Source organism: Anguilla anguilla, chromosome 7 (genome assembly GCF_013347855.1).
Source record: "Anguilla anguilla isolate fAngAng1 chromosome 7, fAngAng1.pri, whole genome shotgun sequence".
Lineage (NCBI taxonomy): Eukaryota > Metazoa > Chordata > Actinopteri > Anguilliformes > Anguillidae > Anguilla > Anguilla anguilla.
The window spans coordinates 39,806,804-39,828,579 of record NC_049207.1 but is presented as its reverse complement, the minus strand read 5'-3'; the positions used below and the strand labels follow the sequence as shown (position 1 = coordinate 39,828,579).

At 38.6% G+C, this 21,776-nt stretch overlaps 2 protein-coding genes across 3 annotated transcripts; one reads left to right on the top strand and one right to left on the bottom strand.

Annotated features, from left to right (window-relative positions):
- The first annotated feature begins 5,968 nt into the window (after positions 1 to 5,968).
- guf1 (GUF1 homolog, GTPase) lies at positions 5,969 to 16,607 on the top strand. Its single transcript, XM_035426789.1, has 17 exons — positions 5,969 to 6,465; positions 6,695 to 6,806; positions 7,210 to 7,358; positions 8,314 to 8,394; positions 8,786 to 8,863; positions 9,018 to 9,101; positions 9,194 to 9,258; positions 9,761 to 9,964; positions 10,293 to 10,432; positions 10,791 to 10,914; positions 11,405 to 11,537; positions 12,334 to 12,477; positions 12,848 to 12,981; positions 14,064 to 14,165; positions 14,560 to 14,679; positions 14,897 to 14,933; positions 15,145 to 16,607. Exons 1-17 carry the CDS (start codon positions 6,268 to 6,270, stop codon positions 15,277 to 15,279), a joined length of 2,040 nt encoding a protein of 679 aa, XP_035282680.1. The 5' UTR covers positions 5,969 to 6,267; the 3' UTR covers positions 15,280 to 16,607.
- LOC118232143 (glucosamine-6-phosphate isomerase 2-like) lies at positions 16,118 to 21,133 on the bottom strand. 2 transcript variants are annotated; one of them, XM_035426790.1, is made up of 7 exons: positions 21,048 to 21,133; positions 20,521 to 20,677; positions 20,335 to 20,436; positions 19,826 to 20,008; positions 18,626 to 18,810; positions 17,685 to 17,859; positions 16,118 to 17,285 (listed from the first exon to the last, which is right to left on the bottom strand). In XM_035426790.1, the coding sequence occupies exons 2-7, from the start codon at positions 20,642 to 20,644 to the stop codon at positions 17,221 to 17,223; spliced, it is 834 nt and encodes a 277-aa protein (XP_035282681.1). In that variant the 5' UTR covers positions 20,645 to 20,677; positions 21,048 to 21,133; the 3' UTR covers positions 16,118 to 17,220. The 2 variants fall into 2 exon arrangements, with proteins under 2 accessions (XP_035282681.1, XP_035282682.1); XM_035426791.1 differs by lacking the exon at positions 21,048 to 21,133 and having other exon boundaries at positions 20,521 to 21,041.
- Between the last annotated feature and the right edge of the window lie 643 nt (positions 21,134 to 21,776).

Here is a 21,776-nt window from a genome sequence, read left to right as displayed (position 1 = left end):
GCTAGCACCAGCAAGCATGCTCTCGTGAACCATTAGGAATTTCAAGAATTTCTTGTGCTTTGTTACTGTAAAAAATACCAGGTTACAAGTTTTGGACAAAAAATCCCAAAACAGGTAATAATGGTTCTTTATCTCAGATATATTACCATAGAAATCATGAATAGGGCCCATATAAATTCATGATTATAGAAATGTCTGACCATCTTCAGTTAAGAGCTCACTGAGAGAAAAAGAAAAAAACAGAGGGGGGGGGGGGGGGGGGGAGAGAATATATTTGTAATTTGACAGATCTGTCATCTATGCATTTATTAACTAATATTTGCTTGGCATCATGATTAAGCAAAGGTTTATCTTGAAGAACTGCCAAATCTGTGTAGCAAGTTAGTCTTTGCAAAACCTGATAAGTTTGTGTGTGGTGCACTTTTGAGTTTTCCTGAGCCTAGTCTGTGGTGCTTCCATTGTTTTCCCATGGCTTGTGGCAAATTCTGATTTGGTCCGAAAGAATGCATTCACATGCATTGAAGTGAAGAATAACCATGTGCGCTACGATTTAAATAGTTGCTTATAATAATCAAACACAGATTTGTTGACATCCCCTTTACAGTCTTTTGACCAATACTTCCCTCGAAGAAAAAAAAAAAAACACACTCAAGGCTTGCATGATGAACATTGAAACACCTATATTTTTTCACCTTTTGTCCTATTACTGTTAGGGGCCCCATTGCAGAAAAAAAATAGCAATAAGACCACGAATCCATCTATAACAAACAAATCTTCACATGAATTATGAATTTGAGTCAAGGTCTGAAAGTGCAAACATGGTTTATCTAAACAAATAATGCATTATAAATATTTCATTTGCACACTCAGTTATTTAATAATACTATTACGGTGTTGAACAATTGCATAATTGATGCTGTAAGTTGTATTATCATGGCAGCACAACACTGATATGAATTAGTTTGGATTGTGGTTATACAAATCCCACTTGCAAGCCTTTTATGTTTTATTAAGATGAGCTCAGTTGTCCAAGAGAAGTTGAGGAGTTAGTGAAGAAACTGAACACCTGATTTACCGTTAGTGCTGGTAGCAAACTTTCAGAAAGAAATTTATTTATTTATTTATTTATACTGGATATCAGTTTAAAATGCAACATTTATGAGAATTGGAAAAGTAAGAAGATACCTTTTGCATCAACCTCTATGTCGCTCCATATCAGCTTCCGTTTGGTTTTTAGAAAAACTGGTTGTTGTTTTTGTTTCTTCATCCATCAACAAAACAAACCACTACTACAATAACATGGCAATGGTTGAAATTTCATTATTTGACCTGAATGCTCGGGTAACCATGACAAAATAATTGTATATTGCTCAAATTAGATTTTTTAAAGCATCATTGACTGATTTGTCAGTGTGACATTTTCTTTTTACAGATTTAATATGATTGGTTAATTTATTTTTATTCATAAATAGGGGTACGCTGAGACTTCAACAGGATGCTCCTAGCATCACTCCCTTTTCCTGAACTTTTCAGCCTAGAAGTGAAATTGTATGACCACCACCTTTGCCAGCAAGCCACACTCATCCAGTTCAACAAAGAAAAATATTTATAGTTTGAGTCCAACACCGAGGGGAATTATATGTGAGCAGAGGAAAAGGCAGCCTCGAGCTGTAGCTGGATGTCATTCAAGATTTAAAAGACGCGTCTTTAAATGAAAATATTCCACTGGAAAAAAGTGGATAATCCCAAATTATGTGCATTTTAACTCAGATAATACCAAATTATGTGCATTTTTGAACAGACATCTAATAAATAGTGGGCACATTCTATTATATTAACTGCTTTGAGAGAAATAAGTTCCACTGATTTGCATAAAATAGAAATTATTATAAAAACAACTGACAGCATATCTGTGCTCTAGGCTGAATCAACAGATGGGGAAGACAATGTTTTACATATTTTATTTGTTCTCCAAAAAAATCCATAACAAATGACATGAAACTTTTCCTGGTTGATATACTGTACCTTACTGTTGTGAGTCACACTTTATATAAATTATTGCGCACTGGCTCTGCTAACACACCGACAAAACAATGAACCACCTAAAGTAAAGACATTCAAATTCTTCTTGACCTATATTAGCATTGGGTATCACCTTGCTCCTCTGTCTGCAGGTCAAACCCCAATACCTCCCAATTTGATGTGTCTTGAAACTGAGTATGCATTCAATAATTTACAACTATCCTGTGTCTGGAGATTTGTGGTTGCAAAAAGTGTACACGCACTGGGATACCAACTACTGCCTGCCAGATGCTCAGAATTAAATAAACCACACAGCCTGTAAGACCTCACCACCCCTTTAAATGGCATCTGTTTAATCTGTTGCAATCAGTTCAGAACAATCACAAAGCAGCCCTGACTCCAGGCTGCAGGAATTGAATCAATCAACAGTGGTTTGCAGGTGTAACATGGAATCAGAACACAAAAGATGTCAACACAGGATTCATAATGATGCGAGAGGGGAAAATAAATAAGTGGATGGGGTATGTGGACTTGGGCATAGTTATACAACTTTGTAATTTATCAATATGTTTAGTTCAGAAACAAGAAAATACTGTGCAAACCTGTAAACTGTTTAAAGGATAAATAGGAAGATATCCTAAACACCAGCTGTAATTACTATTTTTACCATCCATTTTCTGAACTGGCACCCATGGATTCTGGCATGCAACTTCACAAACTCATATTTTTGTGATGCGGCCATACACATGCTTTAGTTTTATCTGTGCTTTACTTTGGCTGTGGTAAGCCAGCCAAGCATTGATCACTCCACATGTGAATTAGCCATTAGCAGGGGTCAAGTAAGAAACTTGTGCTTGATTAAAAAACAATCCTCTCCAAAGTGAAATGTGTTAGGTACTACCTGAAGAAAACAGAATTTTCCTGATTCGACAGCCTTCGCCAGTGGGCACAATTTTATCCACTCAAGCTTTGATTGTATAATTGGTAAATTTGCTGCTAGGAAGGGAGAACTGAACATTAGCAATTCTAAGGTCATGCTGTTTGATCACATAATTAAAATATGTCCATTAATTGTACCCCATGAGAGCATGTAGCAAAGGTACAATTTGCTAAAAAAAAAATAGTAATGATGTGTATTATTTATGTGCTTATAGACAGTGCTGTGCTATATCTTATTTGACTATTATTGCAAAAATTTTACCGGCAAGAAATTGTTAAAGGCATACTATGCAGCATTTTTACCTTGAAAATATTACGAATTAACCATGCTTAGGAATATCTACGATGCACTGGAAATCTATCACTTTACGCCAATGCCAACTTTACATTTGCCAAATTTGTGCACCTTTACCTGTAGGCTATTTGCTATTCTAAAATGTGCCACTGTTTTCTGTGTTGGGAGTGTTGGGTTGTGGCTACAGTGCCTGTGGTTTGGGATCTGATTTCAGAAGAAGCAACGATGATACAGGATGGCTTGTTGAAGAACTAGAGTTAACCTTGGAATTGCTTTTCCTCGGTGGCGTCAGGCGAAGTTCGCCACAGGGTTGAAAAGTGATGGACTTGCAAGTAACATTACCTACAGTATGAAGCTTACAACAACAATAATACAACAACAATAAGGACTTAAGTTATGCATTTAACATAATGGAATTAATTTAGCTATAATTGAATCTGCCTTCTTAAAGGCGCTCGCAGTCGCTCATGTCACAGTCCTAACGTTGCTTCTAGCTATCCAGCTAACTACATTAGGTGGGGTACTCTGGGTGAGTGGGCAGGGTTAAAGATGGTGATTGTGAACACAGGACCACAGCAAGGCTAAAAAAAATCCTGCATAGTATGCCTTCAACAGTCCATTGAAAATAATCAATTTACTTTTTTATTTAAACATGCACATTCAGTTCAACATTTTTGAGATACATATGTGTTTGTTATTTGACACTTTGATGTGACACAATAAGTTTGAATGATCACATTCTCTTCAGAAATAATCCTGAAACTACAACAGCTAGCTTTTTAACAGCTGGGAAATGGCAATTTGATATTCTATGTACAGTAAAGGACTTCAGAAAATGTGTCATTTCATGTCAGTGAAGCTGTAATGTACTCTTGAGCGTGCACAGAATTTTTTTAACAGGAGTTTTGTTGTATTAGGATAAAGTCTAATGCTTCGTGTATCTTTGTGTCCAAAAGAATATGGCCGTCTTTTTGTGTTTCATTCAGGAATGAATGAGAACAGAAATGTACTCGGACCAGATAAATCAGTAATTCAGAGAAAAGACAGCTCTAGTTTTTGTATTATTTGTGTCTAAGGAGGTCCTGGATGTGTTCGATTTGAATGTGTCCAAGTTACACATCAGCAGCAGATCAGGAGTGACTGATACCAATCGTCAAGTCATGCAAGCGGAGAAGTATAGTTAGTTATATGAATTTGACTCATATATTTATTTCAGGAAACAACAATAAGCAATGCTTACATGTAAATCTGTCCAAAACTGCAGAACTGTAAAATGTAGCAAACTGAGGTAAGGAGAACTCTGTTGCTGATGTGGTTTAATTCATTGAGGAAAATATGGGACACAAGAATAAGAGTAGACCACTCAATTCTGTGTGAGGAATGAAAAACATTTAATTGAATGAAAAGCTCCTTCTCTCTGCAGGCTATCAGATTGCTGAGTCACAGACAGGACGTGCTTCCTTGGCTTCATCTTTGCATTCACACCCCACACACTCCAATCACCCAGGAGACTCAGGAGTGAGAAGGCCACCTATAAACTGTACACACTGCTGAAAATACTGATAAACACTAAGTTGTGACACTAGGTGTAGGTTTCCCGTTGTCACCAGGCTCTGAGTTTCCATACTGCATCTCAAATAAATTGTGTGCCACTCAATTGCTGCCTGTTTTGCTGTGTTATAGTGTCGGCCATGGAGGAGACTGCAGGAACAACCCAGGACTAAGTAAATGTAAGGTTACCTACTCTTGCATAACTGTATTCACTAAACAGGTTTTAATCAGGCAAATGGAAGGCATCACAGATGGAGATTAGAGAGATTTTCCAATCTTTTGGAAAATGTCTCCCTCTGCTGTAGGATATTATCATTACATCGCTTGTGCTTGTATTGATATTAAACCAATGAACACCATGAGGGTGTTTCGGCACTGCTGATGAGCTGTATGAGGTCAGAGAGGAGTTCAGCAGAATCGGCGCTACAACACAATTTACCAAAACAAGCATTGCCACCCCAGCTCAGACATAAACATGGTGTAGAAGTATGAGTCGAACAGGTATTTGTGCATTGAATTGTACATTATGATTAGTAAACATTGCATCACTGCTGTTTGACTTTGCACCGGCTTGAGCTGTTGCATCAGGAAACAAATGCTCCAACATGCATTATGATCAATCAGGACCAGAGTAACGACCTGGCCGTATATGGGTATGAGCACGTCCAAACCATATCAAGAAAATGACTGACACACTATCAATTTTACATTCTTCAAAGATAAATAGAGTATCTGTGCGGTAGTCACAATTCTGCATGAAACGATAATAATAAAAATAAATAAATAAATAAAAAAATAAATAAATAAATAAATAAATAAATAAATAAATTTATTTTATTTTATTTTATTTTTTTTAAACCCGCGCAGTAACTGATCGTAATGGCAAATTATTTTAGCTACCACACTCGTTTGCGCGATAGACTGGTTTGGGGTCGGCACCCTTAAAACAACTAGATTGATAATCAACTACATTTCCCAGTGTTCTTCATAGCGGAAAGCCGTCGAGTGACTTTAATTAAAAAGAAATTATTATTATTATAATTATTATTTTAAAAAATGAATTAAATAAAAAAAATCATGGTTTGTAATGATATCTCTTTTTGAACTGACATAAAATACGAACGTTTTTATTTCCACCGCCGCTTAAACTTTAACCTCAATATGGCCGCCTCCTTCAGCTGTCATGTTGCACTATTCCAAATGTTAGGGAACTATTTGAAATATGATGAATTCGTTTCGATTCTGAATGCCTGATCTGTGCGTTTACTTGCTAGATGAAACTAAAAGTCCTTTTACATGGCGTACATCTGTTTAAGTGATTTGTGCCTGCACTGTTGCTACATCAGCCAGCAAAAGGAGCACCTCGCAGCTCTCTAGTTTACTATCGATGACAGCGAAACTGGTTAGCTACTTGAACAGACGAGAAAGTTTACCCTGAGAATCTTTCTGGTGTATCCAATATGTCTCTGTCCCTAATATATGCTCAGGACTATATGCTCCCTTTCGCAAGACGTCTTTTTGATTTGAGGACATGCAAGATAATACGAAATAAACGAAGATACACCACGGCCTGCACTGTGATCAGACATAGATGGATGAGAAGTGCGCCTGCCATGTATACGTACAGCTCCCGGCAGTGTAGCTCTAAAAGCAATAAGGTAACTAACACTGAAGTTCAATACTTTTATCTATTGTAAATATTTCACCTTTGGCTGTCGTTATGCCTGGTGTATTTCAAGTGGTTGTATAGGGGGTATTCGTATTGTAAATAATCTTGTATACAGTAACAACACAAATCACGGGACAGGAGTTATGAAAGGGTGGGTAAATATTGTTTTGCAAAGGTCCTGATGTTTTTCACATAAATTATGTTTATATCATCTCCAGGAGAATATTGATACATCCAAGTTTCCTGTGGAGAAGATCAGGAATTTTAGCATCATTGCTCACATTGACCATGGGAAGAGCACATTAGCAGATAGACTTCTGGAAATAACTGGTACTTTGTGAGCTCTCATCATACCACCACTTAATATCATACAGGGACCTGTGATTTCTTCAGTCCGGATTTAACCTAACCAAAATGTATTTAAGCAGCTTTTACTTATTTCAGAACTATCGCATTGGTGTGTTCTGTATGGTTGCTGACATTTACAAAGAATACTGAGCATTAATAAAAATTTTAAATAAGTAGGCTAACATTTGCTTAAATGTTTGATACTGTTTGGATCTAAATGCAGTGCAAATGTGCAATTATAATGAATCCTGATGCTAACCACATTTCTGTTCACACACAGTCAGTTCTTAAAAACAGACAAAAAGAAAACCAACCTTGTAGAATATCAGTTTTCACCGGTTTTACTTTTTTGACACTTATAACGATTGACCCTCTTGTTCTGCAGGAGCCATAGCCAAGACTGAACGGAACAAGCAGGTCCTGGACAAACTGCAGGTGGAGAGAGAGAGGGGGATCACAGTGAAGGCCCAGACAGCCTCCCTTCTCTACACTCAGGAAGGCAACACATACCTACTCAACCTCATCGACACACCTGTAAGCTAAACAGTAGGTGGCAGCATGGAGTCAAGGTTTAAGGGATATCACCTTTAACCAGAAAGTTGCAGATTTCTGTATTATCTCTTACCAGGTCTATTTTAGGGCTATACCTAAATTATCAATACAGCAGTATATCATAACTTGCTTCTTGAAAGTCCATCTCTAGGTATGTTTATAGTTTTAAAAAATTATAAATATATTAATAATAATTAACATAAAGCATTAACATGTTTTGCCATTGCAGTTCTGCTTTAAGTGTAAATGTTTTTATGCGCACTTAAACTAAGTATTCATAGTCTTTCCTTTGTTTATGAATTGTGTTGGAGGTCATTGAATTTTTAGGTTTTTGTATTCGGCTGGCAGGATATTGTTTCTAAAAAGTTACTTTTACTGTTCACAATAAACAACTATAATGAAGAAACATTGAGGAAACGATGAGGAAACATTCTTCAAAAATGCACAACCCCAACTCCCCATATGGGGATGAATATATTATTGTGAGGTGCTTCACAATTGCCAGCCATACCATTTTAAAGCCACGTGTCAGTCAGAAAGGAATGTCTTGAAAGAAAGGCAAAAATGCAGGGAGGGAAGTTTGGATGGATGTTTAGGGAAAATATGAATGTGTAATTACAAAGTTGGGGGTTTGGGGAATTATTAGCTGCATGCAGTTGTAGTTGTACAACTATGGCACTGTTCTCCACCTTATTTGCTGCAGTTCAAATGTGAGCCAGGTTTCCCAGGATAAGGTTGTCTGCTAAACAAATGAATATTACGTTATGGATATAAGCTGTGTATTTATGTTGTAGAATATGTAAACTCTGATTTGAAACTGTGTAGAGTTCAAATTTTTTGCCTTACAGTGCGTTGAGACTTGTTTGGGAAGACTCGTTTTTTAGGCTTGTTTAGTTTTCGCTTTCTTCTTTCAGAGCTTGTGCTTTCGTTTTTGCAGGGGCACGTCGACTTCAGTTACGAGGTGTCCAGATCCATTTCAGCGTGCCAAGGAGTTCTTCTCATTGTTGATGCAAACCAGGTAAAAGTTTTTTTCAGTATATAATTATGGGTAAATAACTTCAGTATGAACAAAAAGAAAAAATATCTGCTTTTTAATCACATGTGACATCTGTAGATGCATTTGGCTGCAGTCTTTCTGTTACCAGATATGCCAACACATTAATTTATATTGTTCTACTTTTCCAGTATTGTAATACCTTAATAATTGTTAATTATTCATGCAGGTTAGTTTTTTTTCTTCAACACAAGATGGTACTTCTTAGATACAATTCCGACAGGTAATCAAAGTCAGAGTATGGTTAGTGTACACATAAAACTGCTGTGTATGCTTTACCTCAAAGTACCTCATTTGTGATGCGGGTGAACTGATTCCACGTTCTTGTGATTAAATTGTGTGGCTTTTTTAAAAGGGGATTCAAGCGCAGACTGTGGCTAACTTCTACTTGGCATTTGAAGCTCAGCTGACTATCATACCAGTGATTAACAAGGTAAAAATGGATTCGGTCATCCTGGGTGTGAAGTATCAAGCTCATTATATAATGTAGTGACATATAGTTTAGTTGATTTTCTGAAGTAGATTTGGCTGACGTCACTGGGGATGCATTTTTTATGCTTTGGTTTTTTGTCTTTGCTTTATTTCAGATTGATCTGAAAAATGCTGACCCGGAACGGGTTGAAAAACAGATAGAAAAGGTGTTTGATATCCCAAGAGAAGATTGCATAAGGGTAACTGAAAGACTTCTTTAACCTAACTGTCCATAACCACTGCTTTCTGAATTTGATTTTGATTAAATGAGCTCAATTTTCTCACTCGTCAGATATCTGCCAAATTTGGCACAAACGTCGATCGAGTCCTTGAGGAAGTTGTCAGAAGAATCCCTCCGTGAGTCACTTTTGAATTGTATTTCCTCCCCTTCTTTACATGCTCTCCATTCAGTTTTCTGGAAATTTAAGCATATTTTTGGTTCTGAAAGATTATTCACTTTCAGGAGTGACGTTCCACTAAATGTTTGCAAGCAAATATAATTTTTATATATTGGAACATAAAAAATAACATCACTAGACCAGGCATTTATACACCCTGGACAGACCACCAATATATCACAGGGCACACACACAATTCACTCACACACTCATACCTATGAGCAATTTAGAGTCTCCAATTAGCCTACCTGCATGTCTTTGGATTGTGGGAGGAAACCAGAGTACCCAGAGGAAACCCACGTGATCACGGGGAGAACATGCAAACTCCACACAGAAAGGCCCCAAGCCGATATTCGAACCCACAACCTTCTTGCTGTGAGGCAACAGTGCTACCCACTGCACCACCGTGCTGTCCCCAGGCATTTCTTCATCACAGAAATTGTCCCATTCACTCCCAAAAGGCCCGTTGCCAGCAAAGATGACCCATTCAAAGCACTGGTGTTTGACTCCAACTTCGATCACTACCGAGGAGTGGTGGCCAACATCGCGCTCCTTGGGGGGCAGGTTCGTAAGGGGGACCGTATCGTGTCGGCTCACCAGGGCAAGACCTACGAGGTGAACGAGCTGGGCATTTTGCGGCCAGAGGAACACCCCACAGACAGATTGTGAGTCCCCCCCCCCCCCCCCTTTTTTTTTCCTTTACCATATCTCGATGGTATGCATTTACCAGTAAGAATTATACAAAGGAATTATTAAAATCATTCATTCCTAGGTATATGAATTAATGACTATGAAGTGCTACATAAAAACGTTTCTTATTTGGCTGGCGTGCTTGACATTAGTGCTCACTGTAGCTGGAATGGCAGTACATCATTTAGGACTTAAAGATGGAACCTGGTGTTTGCTCTCATAGTTCCACACCCACTGTACCACATTTATGATAGAGGATGAGGATGAATTCCTCAGCATGCACCTGATGCCTTGACTTCCCAGGTACGCGGGACAGGTGGGCTACGTGATCGCAGGGATGAAGGACGTGAAGGAGGCGCAAATCGGGGACACGCTCTTCCACCACAAACACCCTGTGGAGGCGCTGCCGGGGTTTAAACCTGCCAAGGCCATGGTCTTCGCCGGTATGGACTGAGATCTTAGCTGGAGGAAAGAGGGCTTAAAACTGTGCAAATGATCAGCACAAAACTGCCTGGTTTGGCTCTTTGAAGAGAGAGCCGATAGTACGACTGTGCATTAATTTGGATTATTTTTAAACAGTGGTCAAATATTCCAGATAATCTCAAACAGTCACTTATACTGCTTGTAAGAAATTATTAAGGAGACATTTAGCTGTGTTCTGGTGTACATTTCTATCCAAAGTCTTGTACAAGACTGGGAGGGATGCAGAGAATGTTCCAGTTTCAGCACAGTGCTGCTTTTAGGCCACCTGTCTTAAGACAGTTTAGCAGGTCTGTAATAGCGTGGTCTCACTGTTGGCAGGGATGTTCCCAATGGACCAGTCGGACTACAGCACCCTCCGCAGCGCAGTGGAGAAGCTGACCCTGAATGACTCCAGTGTGACAGTGCAGAGGGACAGTAGCCCTGCCTTGGGGGCTGGCTGGAGGTGGGACTTCTCTGGTGTCAATCATCCTGACCTGCCCTCTAATTTTCAGTCAGTTGAACATCTGTCAGTTAATTAAGTCAGATAATCAAATGATGAATCTTTGGAACAACATAGGCAAATATTTAAGCAGGATTGTTTTTCACGGTAATGATGCGGTAAAGTAGTAATAGGGCAGTTCTCCGACTTTTAAAGTTAATTATGCAGTCATCATTTATAGATGGTTTTTAATGGACTAATCATTGCCAAAGGAAAGGTGGGTTACAGTTGAGTCGCACCTGTCTTGTCGTAAGTGGGTGAATCCTCTAGTCCATCATGTGGTGACAGTCCGCCTGCACCAATCATGTATGAAGCACACTCCACCAACGCAGTCACTGCACAGTGAAGTCCTTGCATCTCAATAGGTTTCTCCCATTCACTCCACACTCAGAGTGTTAAAGTACCCTACAGTAGCAGTTAAAATCTCCCTTTGTGTCTTGCTCTCTCCCTCCAGGTTGGGCTTCCTGGGTCTCCTCCACATGGAGGTGTTCAATCAGCGCTTGGAGCAGGAGTACAACGCCTCGGTCATCGTCACGGCGCCGACCGTGCCCTACAAGGCCGTCCTTTCCTCTGCCAAACTCATCAAGGTAAAGCCTGTGGCTGCCGTACTCGGATGCAGCACTCCGCAAACACCTGCGTATACTACTGATCCAAAACCAAAACATGCACATCCACGCCCTACCTGTCAGTGTTGCGGTCATTTATAATTTAACATGAAATTTGTGGGCCAGTTACTTCAAAAATATCACAGAGGGGAAATTCCAAGAATCTGCATACAATTTTTAAACTGGTGTTCAGTTGAATTGACATACCTCAGGCTTTGAGGAATTTAAGGTAATTTAATTATGGGAATTGAATTTAAGGAATGGGGAGAATAATAAAATGTTAATTGCATTTGTAGAATTTACTCAAAATTTGGAAAAATAATTGAGTTGATGGAATTGAACTGGACACGCACATACACACACACTCACACAAAAAGAAACGCAAACAAACACACACACACCTTTGCATCAATTGTGCTGATACAGAGCACTCAAACACATCTACATGTTTCACACACTTTTACTTCTCCCTTCTCCCTGCCAGAACTGAAATATACAACATACCGCAAAAATACAGTAAACTGTAATATAGATTTAGCAAATGTAATGGTAAACATAGATCACAATGGTGTGTTTTAAAATATAAAATAATTCCATACATCTGCTTATAACATTGAAGGGTAGAAATGATGGCACTCATTTTTACAAAAACAGTGGTTCCCAAATATGTTTTGTATTTAGATGTACCACTGTTGTGCTTGTCCTTGCCAGAAATAATTATTTTACAACCCTAGTTACTACAACGTATTTTAATGAGAATATGTTCCCTGTCCTGTAGGAGCATGGGGAGAAAGAGATCACGATCATTAACCCCGCCCATTTTCCAGACAAGTCTCAGGTGGCTAACTACCTGGAGCCAATGGTCATGGGCACCATTATCGCCCCTGACGACCACATCGGGAAGATCATGGCCCTGTGCCTGGTACGTAGTCCTGTGGATTACAGGGCATCAATGGGTGCTCTATGAAGGACATAAACATAGAGGAACAGTCGGTTGGAGGCGTCCACCATTACGCCTATGTAACGGTAGAATTCCTAATTAAATGGGATGGCTTTCACAAAGAAGCAGTTGTACCTTATTTTACTGTTACATTGCAAAATACAGAAATGAGGGTATCAACCGAAGTAGCCGCAGCCCCTTGTTTAGCTGGTTTTAGGCAGCCCTGTAACAAAGTCTAGTTAGTGTGCACTTGCTGTAATTGGTCTCTCTTTCAAAGAGTGACCAAAGATACCTGTTTATGAGGGGTTAAGCGGGTGAATTGAAGATGCTTGCGTATCATCTGTTTTTGCAGAACCGCAGGGCAGTGCAGAAGAACATGGTCTACATTGATGACCACAGAGTGATGATGAAATACCTCTTCCCCCTGAATGAAATTGTGGTCGACTTCTACGACCACCTCAAGTCACTGTCCTCAGGATACGCGAGGCAAGTGAGCTTTGTCTGCCTTTTAAGTAAACAATAAATGTAGCTGACACAGACCATGTGTCATAGAGTATTTCAAAACAACTGGCCATTACAGCAAGCTCCATAATGTTTGGGACAAAGCCCAAACATTTTTTCTTCTTGACTTGTCTCTGTACTGTATAATTTACATTTCATATGTGGTTACAGTGCAGATTCTAAGCTTATATTAAAGGGAATTTTATTTTAATCACATTTGTATCATATGTGATTTTCCAAAACACACAGAAGGTGAGGACCTCCAAGCCTGTTTTGTGTCCACACGTTGCAAAATAAGTAACTGTTGCCACTATAACAGTTTGATCATTTATAGAGATAGAACCGTGGATTTTAACACTATCAAACGGCATGTTGTGCGACCACATTGATTTAAAATCTCATTGTAAAAAATGTGATGAATGCATTTTTACCTTAAACCAAAATAAAGGGGGTTAAGGTTGTTGAAGGTTGTTGAATAATTAAAATTTATTAGGGTGTCTACTTTTATGAAAAATATTGCAAAGAACACTTTTGAATGCACAGATAGGTCAAGATCTGAGTTATATGTTAGCTTTCTGTTAGTTTGTTTTTTTTTAAAGATAATGGGGCAGGCCGCCAAAAATCAAATGTGAGGATAGGGTACAAAAAAACGAACAGCATTTTTCTGCTTTTCGGTGGCACCTTGTGCAGTTTCTATCTGTTGAGGCAACAGGTTACATTTTAGTGTCAGACTGTCATCTTTACACAACAATCACAACAGCTAATTTTCATATTAAAAGTTCATTTTTTGCATGCAATATGGCTGTTTTTGTGTACTTATTTTATATCATAATTCCTCATATATTCAAACATTTATTTACATTTTCTGATGGTATTCAATGTTTTTAAATGTTTCTTTTAAAATTAAATGATGCAGAGTAGTTTCCAATGACATTAAAGGTGACGATTACAAGGATGATGTGGATAATTATATTCAAAGCTGAAGGGAAAGTGTCACACGGCTGCATCCTTACAATGGACATAGTGAGAGAGTGATGGCGATGATGACGATGCCACTCTACCTATAGCTTTGACTATGAAGACGCGGGCTACCATCCAGCCGAGCTGGTGAAGATGGACATCTTGTTGAACGGCAACCCAGTGGAGGAGCTCAGTGCAATCGTGCATAAGTGAGTCATAGGTTTTACCCTGTCAGCCTATTTTAATTTATTTGTCTCTTCTGTCCAAATCTACCCTAAATTCTAAAATGGATTTTTTAAAAATCAAATTACTGTTAATATTTGAAATCCCACTGTAGTTTGACATCATTGTAAGGGATTCAGTAATGCTTGTGTGCTGGTTGCTAAATTTTTAATTCATGCATAGGTATATGTGGCTCTATATATATATATATAAGTTTCTGTCCTTATCATAATTCAACAATGATATTATGATACTGATTATTTATCCAGGTCTGGTTATTTCAGGATTCTGAATGTATAGAGGCCTGGGTTCTGGGTACTGAATGTACAGAGGCTTGGGGTCTGAATGCCTTAACTCCATGGGGTGTTTTGTTTGTCCCAGGGAGAAGGCCTACGTTATGGGCAAAGCATTGTGTGAGCGGCTAAAGGACTCCATACCAAGGCAGCTGTTTGAGATTGCTGTTCAGGCAGCTATAGGCAGCAAGGTCATCGCAAGAGAAACGTAAGACTAGATGAGAACTACACACATAAAGAATGTGTGAAATTATGTTTTGGCAGCAAAAAATGTGACAATTCTTTATTTCTTAAAATACAGGACCCATACTTTTATATTCTCCTGGATTAAATAGCTGGGTAACCTACTGTAATCACAGGACTTTCACAGATGTCACATAAAGCAACTGTACGCTATACATTTCTTCTTTTTTGTTGTTTTTTAGGATCAAAGCTTACAGAAAAAATGTACTGGCAAAATGTGTAAGTATTAATAAAATCTTCCTTCTTTTTGCACTTCCGTATCTTTCAAAACATACATATTTTAATGTACCCACAAGGCATTTGAGCAAATACACTGGTAATCCTAGTGGTCGGAATCTCACATTTCAGACCTGATTTAAATAGCTAAGCGTTTGAACATACAGTACTCAAAATGGCAGGTCTTGGTGACGATGGTTGTTGTGTTTTTTAGTACGGAGGGGACATAACTCGCAAAATGAAACTACTGAAGCGACAAGCAGAGGGCAAGAAGAAGATGCGGCGAATCGGAAATGTGGAAGTCCCCAAGGATACCTTCATCAACGTTTTAAAACACAAGGAAAAATAGCAAGGGGCATCGCAATGACAGGTCTTGCCCTGTGCAATTCTGGAGTGGGAAATAATTCACCAGTTGCTCGTCCTGAAATGATGAAGAGAGAATATTGATATTTAGACCAAGTCTAGTTCTAATAATCTACATACACTTTTGATTGTATTCTTGTAAATAAAATTGTGGCCCATAATGGGAATTATTACAATTTTTTGTTCAGAGAAAGAAACCGGTTGTATTTTCAAACCATTATTTGCAGGAACACTAGCTGCCGTAATGCTTTTGTGTGTGCATTCTACTAAGAACAATGTTTGAGTTTTATTTTTTTTTACAGTGATACTACTGAAGAAGAAAAAAGGAATTTACCGATTGTGTGCTGTGAACTGATAAATACCATAGGCTCACTTGAAAGAAGTACAATTTAAAGTATTTTTTTTTAACAAATTGATTTATTAGTCACCACAGTACAGACCCATTGAGCCCTTATGAGTACAAATTGTGAGAATGCAAAAGGGTGTGTTCTCGGGCATGGGAGCAGAAGGATACATTTGTGATTTGTATCTGTTCCCCACAAGCAACAGTTCTCTCCCTTTGGTAGGATTTTACAGTGCGACAACTTCCAGACATTTACAACAGTGTCCATCTATTACCACATTGTTGTGGGAGCGACTGAGATTTCCTGTGCCACATTTCTGTGTGGACACAGTGTACTCAGTTACAAGGTTCAAGTGAACCAGCGGAGTGGTTAATATACGAGAACAAAATGCCTTACAGTTTGATCGGCCCTTGCTGCTACAGTACAAAATGTGGAGTATGTTAAACTTCATTTTTTTTTTTTTTTTTTACAGTAGTTATGTACAGTAACTAAAACCATACATCCATCATGTGGTAAATAGCGTGTCAATCGCCTTGATTTATGTCATTTGCTAGTGTTATTTTCAAATATATGTCCACTTTCTCGACATGACAGAAAAGTGACTACAATCTCCAGTTTCACAGAAAAAATAAAACGCTACGGTCAAGGGTTGACAATTTTAACAGCCTTAAGTAACCTTAAATGCATGTAACCTGCCATAGTGGAACTACGTGTAAAATATCTGCATAAAGTAAACACTATCCCATGCCCAGTAAACGCACCATTCTACAGCACTTGAAAAGTTCATCATAAAGAGGTTTGTAAGAATGCCAGCTTTATCAAACAGGCTGCTTCAGTCTTCCTGGCCTCTACTTGGCTTACCTTGGAATTTTTCCCTCTAATGTGATACAACCGAGTCCTGAGAGCTTGGAAACAGTGAATAAAGTCAATATTTGATAATCCCCTAAGATCTACGCAGAAAAATGGAAAATGACATTTTAACAGACAATACACCTAAACACTGAAATTACGCATGGGAAGGATCATCGCCTTCTTTAAAAAAAAAGCTAATTCAAACAAGGGAGCATTAATCCATTAAGTTAATCAGAAGTTTCCTGTCAACTAAGAAAAAAATGAAGAGTTCAGTTCTACATAAAATGGCATGATTTATGACATTTTTCATTTTCCTGTCTGAAAGCGAGAGAAAGGCTTGTACTCCTTTGTACCGTAGTTCAATTCCAATTTCCAGAAGCAAATGGAGCAGCAGCATTAGAGGGAGGGGAAGCACGGTTCCATCATTAGTGTTCAATCTTGGGAGCCATAAAGCGTTCGACATCAAATCAATCAAAACTTGCATTCATACTTCACGTGCGAAATGCAAACCACAAAGTGAAGCACAGGGTAACAAACCGATTTGGGTAGATTTACAGTATAGACGGGGGCAGGAAATAACAGTCCTGACCTCAATCTGTTTCCCCAGTATGGTCATTCTAACCAATGTACAATTAATGTTGGAGTGTGCACAGGTCGCTGAGCAAACTCATACTCCGGGTTCCGCTGGTTTTTTGACTGCCGTGGCTCCAGTTTCTCTGTGCTTCTGCTGTTTAATGCTTCTGCTCCTTAACGCTGTGCAGAGGATCCACCAGTTTGTTGTGCACATGCATCAGGCCTTGAAGAAGAATTGCACCACTGTGTGACTAAACAAGACCCAAAAATGCACTACAATGCACATCCATTGCCAATTAAAAAAAGAAGGAAAAACGTATTCAAGTTTGGATGATTACACAGGTTTGAAATGCCTATTAACCCCTAAAAACCCAGAATAAAAATGGATCAAAGCCCCATATTAAGGCCACTATTCATCTTTATATTTTGATTGGTGCATTAAGTTGGTCTCGTAGTATTTTGCATTAATTTATATAACCACTGTCCTCAATATGTATGGAGGGAAAAACCAAAAAGCAGTCTAGAGCAATAGAATTTAGATTGTACAGATACATAAGTATTTTCAGTTTGAGATCCATGCTCACTTAAATAACCTGACGACAACCTTGGACACATGACCCACCTTTGAAGTACTTGACGGTTTTCACCCGGAGCTCCAGAGTGGCATCCTCATCACACACGAAGATGGTGTGGGGGTGCTGCTGGAACGCTGAGACTGTCCACATGTGGTTTACACCCTCCTCGATGGCCTTGTAGAGGGCAAAGGCTTTGTGCGCACCAGTGATTAAGATCATAACCTGAAACGCATATATAGCATTACTCCTCTTACTAAACAAGAGACCACGACATAGCTGGCCAACCTGGGTCTTTGCTTAAAAGCAAGTAAAAGCTAAGCTGAGATGGCCACACTTTCAGACAAGGCCTGCGATCTGCAACAGCCGCTCAGTATAGTTCACCATGATGGTCAAAAACCATCCGGTTTCAAATTCTCTAAAATTAAATGACTAAAATTCAGCCATTTGGAGCACTGGTTAAACATCAAACAGATAATTATCAAGTTCATCGGCAATTCAAACACCATTATCTTATACTGAAGTCTCAGAACTCAGTTAGTTTGCTTATAACATCTGTCAAACCAGACCTCCAAAAGTAAATAAAAAATATAAATAATTTATCTATACACATATATACACAAACTAATTACTTTTTTCTGCACCATTATGAACCAGCCTTGTTCTGACAGTATAGCTGCACTGTAATGTGACTAACTGAATTAGGCTATTTCTTTATTGGCTAAATACAAAACCATTTTCTGAGCAGTAGCATGTATACGTACCTAGCCATAAACACGTCATTTTCACGTTGATAGTATGATATATAATACAATTTTTATAGAATTCTTAACAATATAGTATTGTACAGTGTTATAAACATTATAACATTCAAAACATCATAGTATGCATTTCATTATAATGTATGTATATATTTATTACTGTACCAGTGTTTCCCACAGAATTAGATTCTATTTGTGGTGGTAGCTGACGGAGGGGTGCGTGCGGGTACCTCTCTGGCATCCATTACTGTTCCCACACCAACAGTTAAGGTCATAGTGGGGACTTTGGACAGGTCATTCCCAAAAAACCTAGCATTGGCAAGGATGGTGTCTTTGGCAAGGGTCTTCACTCGCGTCCTGGAGACCAAGCTGGATCCAGGCTCGTTGAAGGCGATGTGCCCATCAGGTCCAATACCTGCCGGCAACAAGACGAAAAGCCATTTGAATGGACCCATTTATAGTGCCGTGCAAAAGTATTTGCACTCTTCCTGATTTCCTCCATAATGGCTCTCCTTGTGGTTTGTTGGGGTCCCAGAGCCTTAGAAATGGTTTTGGAACCCTTTCCAGACTGATATATTTCAACAACTTTTTTCTCATCTATTCTGGAATTTCCTTTGATCCTGAGATAGTGTGCTTGTAGAAACCTGTGACTACTTCACTCTGTTGGAAAGGTTCAACATGAGTTTTAGATTCAACTGGGCTGGCTGTAGTCAAGCCTCGCTGTGTTCACTCAGGTAAATCTAATTAAATAAAAATTAATTAATTGGTTGATTGACTAACAAATGACATTTTCACATGGGTGATATGGGTGTCTGATAACTTTTTTCATTAGATTAGTGAAATAATGTTTTTAATGTGTTTTGTGTTTATTCAGGTTTCCTTTGGCTAATATTACATTTTGTCTGAAGTTCTGAAACCATTCAGCATGACAAATATGCAGTAATAGAGGAAATTAGGAAGAGGGCAAATATTTTTCATAGCACTGTACATCCTTTATAAATCACTATTTTTAGAATGCTACAGTAAGTATTGGAAAAAAAAGCAAATATATTTAGATGTCTACGAAAGAAAACTTTCCAGGCTGTGAACACACAGCTCCCCCAATTAAAACCAAAGCCATGGGACAGCCACTGGGCTGCGTTGTCATTTTATGCTACTTACAAAAAAACAATGCCAGACAAACCATATGTACTGAACAAAGATTACTTACTAGGCCATAATTTGCCATTTCACCATTCAGTTACATTAACAAAAACATTGAATAATGACATTGGTAGTGACGGCACATGATAGCACATATTTATAAATATTATATTATAAAATATAATATTATCATATAAATGGTAAAATAGCTAAACTTAAGAAGACAGAGAAAAAAATAAGCTATGCTGGTATTCATAAGTAATCATGGAGGAGGACTCCCAACTTGCCTCCAACAAATAACTCTATCCCTCCAGCTTCCATGATCTTCTGCTCAAACGCCTCACACTCTGCCTCCAGATTAGCAGCATTGCCATCCAGGATGTGAGTGTTGGTCGGGTCAATGTCAATATGCTGAAAGAAGTTGCTCCACATGTAGGAGTGGTAGCTCTCTGGGTGATCTCTTGGTAGACCTGAGGAGAATGAGGTGTATTTGTACTTCAGATGTTTCATGGCACAAAAATAAAGATAATATCCACTCTGACACATTGTAAACTTTCCACTAGATACAGTTTTACCATGAGCGAATTTATATTCAGCCAACTCTGAAACAACGGGAATAAAAGTTGTTCGGAATACTCTGGATGTAACCACTTCAGAGCTGGGGTTCCAAAACCCAAATTCGTTCCTTAATAGTTTAGCACCGTCATTAAACACTGCGTATGGCTTAATGGGCGTAACACTGCTCATTGATTTGGTTACCATTCCAGATGTGTCCAAAGTAATGAACAAGACTCACCGACATACTCGTCCATGTTGAACGTTTTGACGAATTTAAAGGAGACATCGCCGCTTTTGTAGTATTCAATTAACTTTCTGTAGCATCCTAGTGGTGTGCTACCTGTGGAGAGGGTAAACAAATTCCTGTTATTACGACATGAAATCCCGTCTAGATGCAAGAGATACCGTCCATAAGTGTATTTACCTGTAGGTAATCCTAACGTGAAGTATCTGTCGGCGTTGGGCTTGAACTGGCTTATGCGGTTTCGGATATACTTCGCAGCCCATTCACTAGCAAGATCGTAGTCTTCAAGGATAACCAACCTCATTTTTATCTGAATCGCGTTTGTGAAGCGGAATAACTGCAGAAAAAATACTGAATGAAAGCACTCCCAACAACGACTTTAGTGAACGAAGTTAACTGATACAAATTAAATAATGTAATATCTTTAGCAAACGAACTTAGTCTGTCGTTAGGGAAGGTTTGATAGCAAGCAGCGAAGGAATTCCCTGTATAAATTCAGCAGCAAGCAAGTGAAACTACCAAAGGTGGCTAACTTGGCTAGTTCGAATCATTTAACGTTAAATTATTCGATAGCTGAGTAGCTAGTAGCTCCAGCATGCAATGAGACTGTTATTACGTATTGCAATCACTGATAATTTGTATAAAAGACGAGGTAAACTGAACATGATTGTCAAAAGCAAAACGAAGGGTGTGAAATATACTCTTACTTGAATCAAGCAGCCTCACGCAAAGCCTGAACTAGAGTTCTCTTACGACTGCCTTCCGGTTGTTTGTCCTGTATTTCACGTGACAGAAAGTTACAGATTCATTGGTGAAACCGAATCTTGCAACCAACAGACTTCATCAGTCTATCCAATGGCTTAGAATGAAATCTAATTTATGTAATAAAAATAACAAAAATCGCGTTAATTCGTAATCTCACATAAACTCCAATATTTTTCGTCTTGGGTAATGTAGGGTAATGCAAATGTATTTATTAATTTCCGACTTTAGCTTCATTTTATGGCAACAAAAATGACAGATAACGGCATTGTGTATGACCATTGATAGCCTACAATAACAATCGAATTATGCTAAAATACTTAAGACTAAAACCATCGCTAACATTTTGATATGTCAATTATTTTCACTTACACATTGCTCAGCCTGCTGATAGAACACAATTCGCTTTTATCTCTAAGCACTATGAGCATTCTGTGCACTCTAGGCCTACTCAGGCGCAGTGTTGCCAATTCAGCGAGTAGATTGACCTAGTTTTTTCTCTCAAAAGTGACGAGTGACAAATTAACTTCTCTAGACTCTCCACGACATTGTAATCATTAAGAAGTGAAATGTATTTAGTGAAAAGTGCTACAGTCATCTGGAGAGTAACAATTGCCACGGCCAGTTTTGCTACCAGAAACCACCCCTCCTAGAGCCGCCCAGCCCATGCCTAC

What these genes read in the sequence shown, in the direction of transcription:
- guf1 (XM_035426789.1), top strand. Translation starts at nt 6,268, where the DNA reads ATGTCTCTGTCCCTAATATATGCTCAGGACTATATGCTCCCTTTCGCA. An exon ending in CAAGAGAAGATTGCATAAGG is followed by an intron (nt 9,102 to 9,193) that starts GTAACTGAAAGA and finishes CTCACTCGTCAG; the next exon opens with ATATCTGCCAAATTTGGCAC. An exon ending in AAAATGTACTGGCAAAATGT is followed by an intron (nt 14,934 to 15,144) that starts GTAAGTATTAAT and finishes TGTGTTTTTTAG; the next exon opens with TACGGAGGGGACATAACTCG.
- LOC118232143 (XM_035426790.1), bottom strand. Translation starts at nt 20,644, where the DNA reads ATGAGGTTGGTTATCCTTGAAGACTACGATCTTGCTAGTGAATGGGCT. An exon ending in CAACATGGACGAGTATGTCG is followed by an intron (nt 20,009 to 20,334) that starts GTGAGTCTTGTT and finishes CATTCTCCTCAG; the next exon opens with GTCTACCAAGAGATCACCCA. An exon ending in AACCGTCAAGTACTTCAAAG is followed by an intron (nt 17,286 to 17,684) that starts GTGGGTCATGTG and finishes TTCTTCTTCAAG; the next exon opens with GCCTGATGCATGTGCACAAC.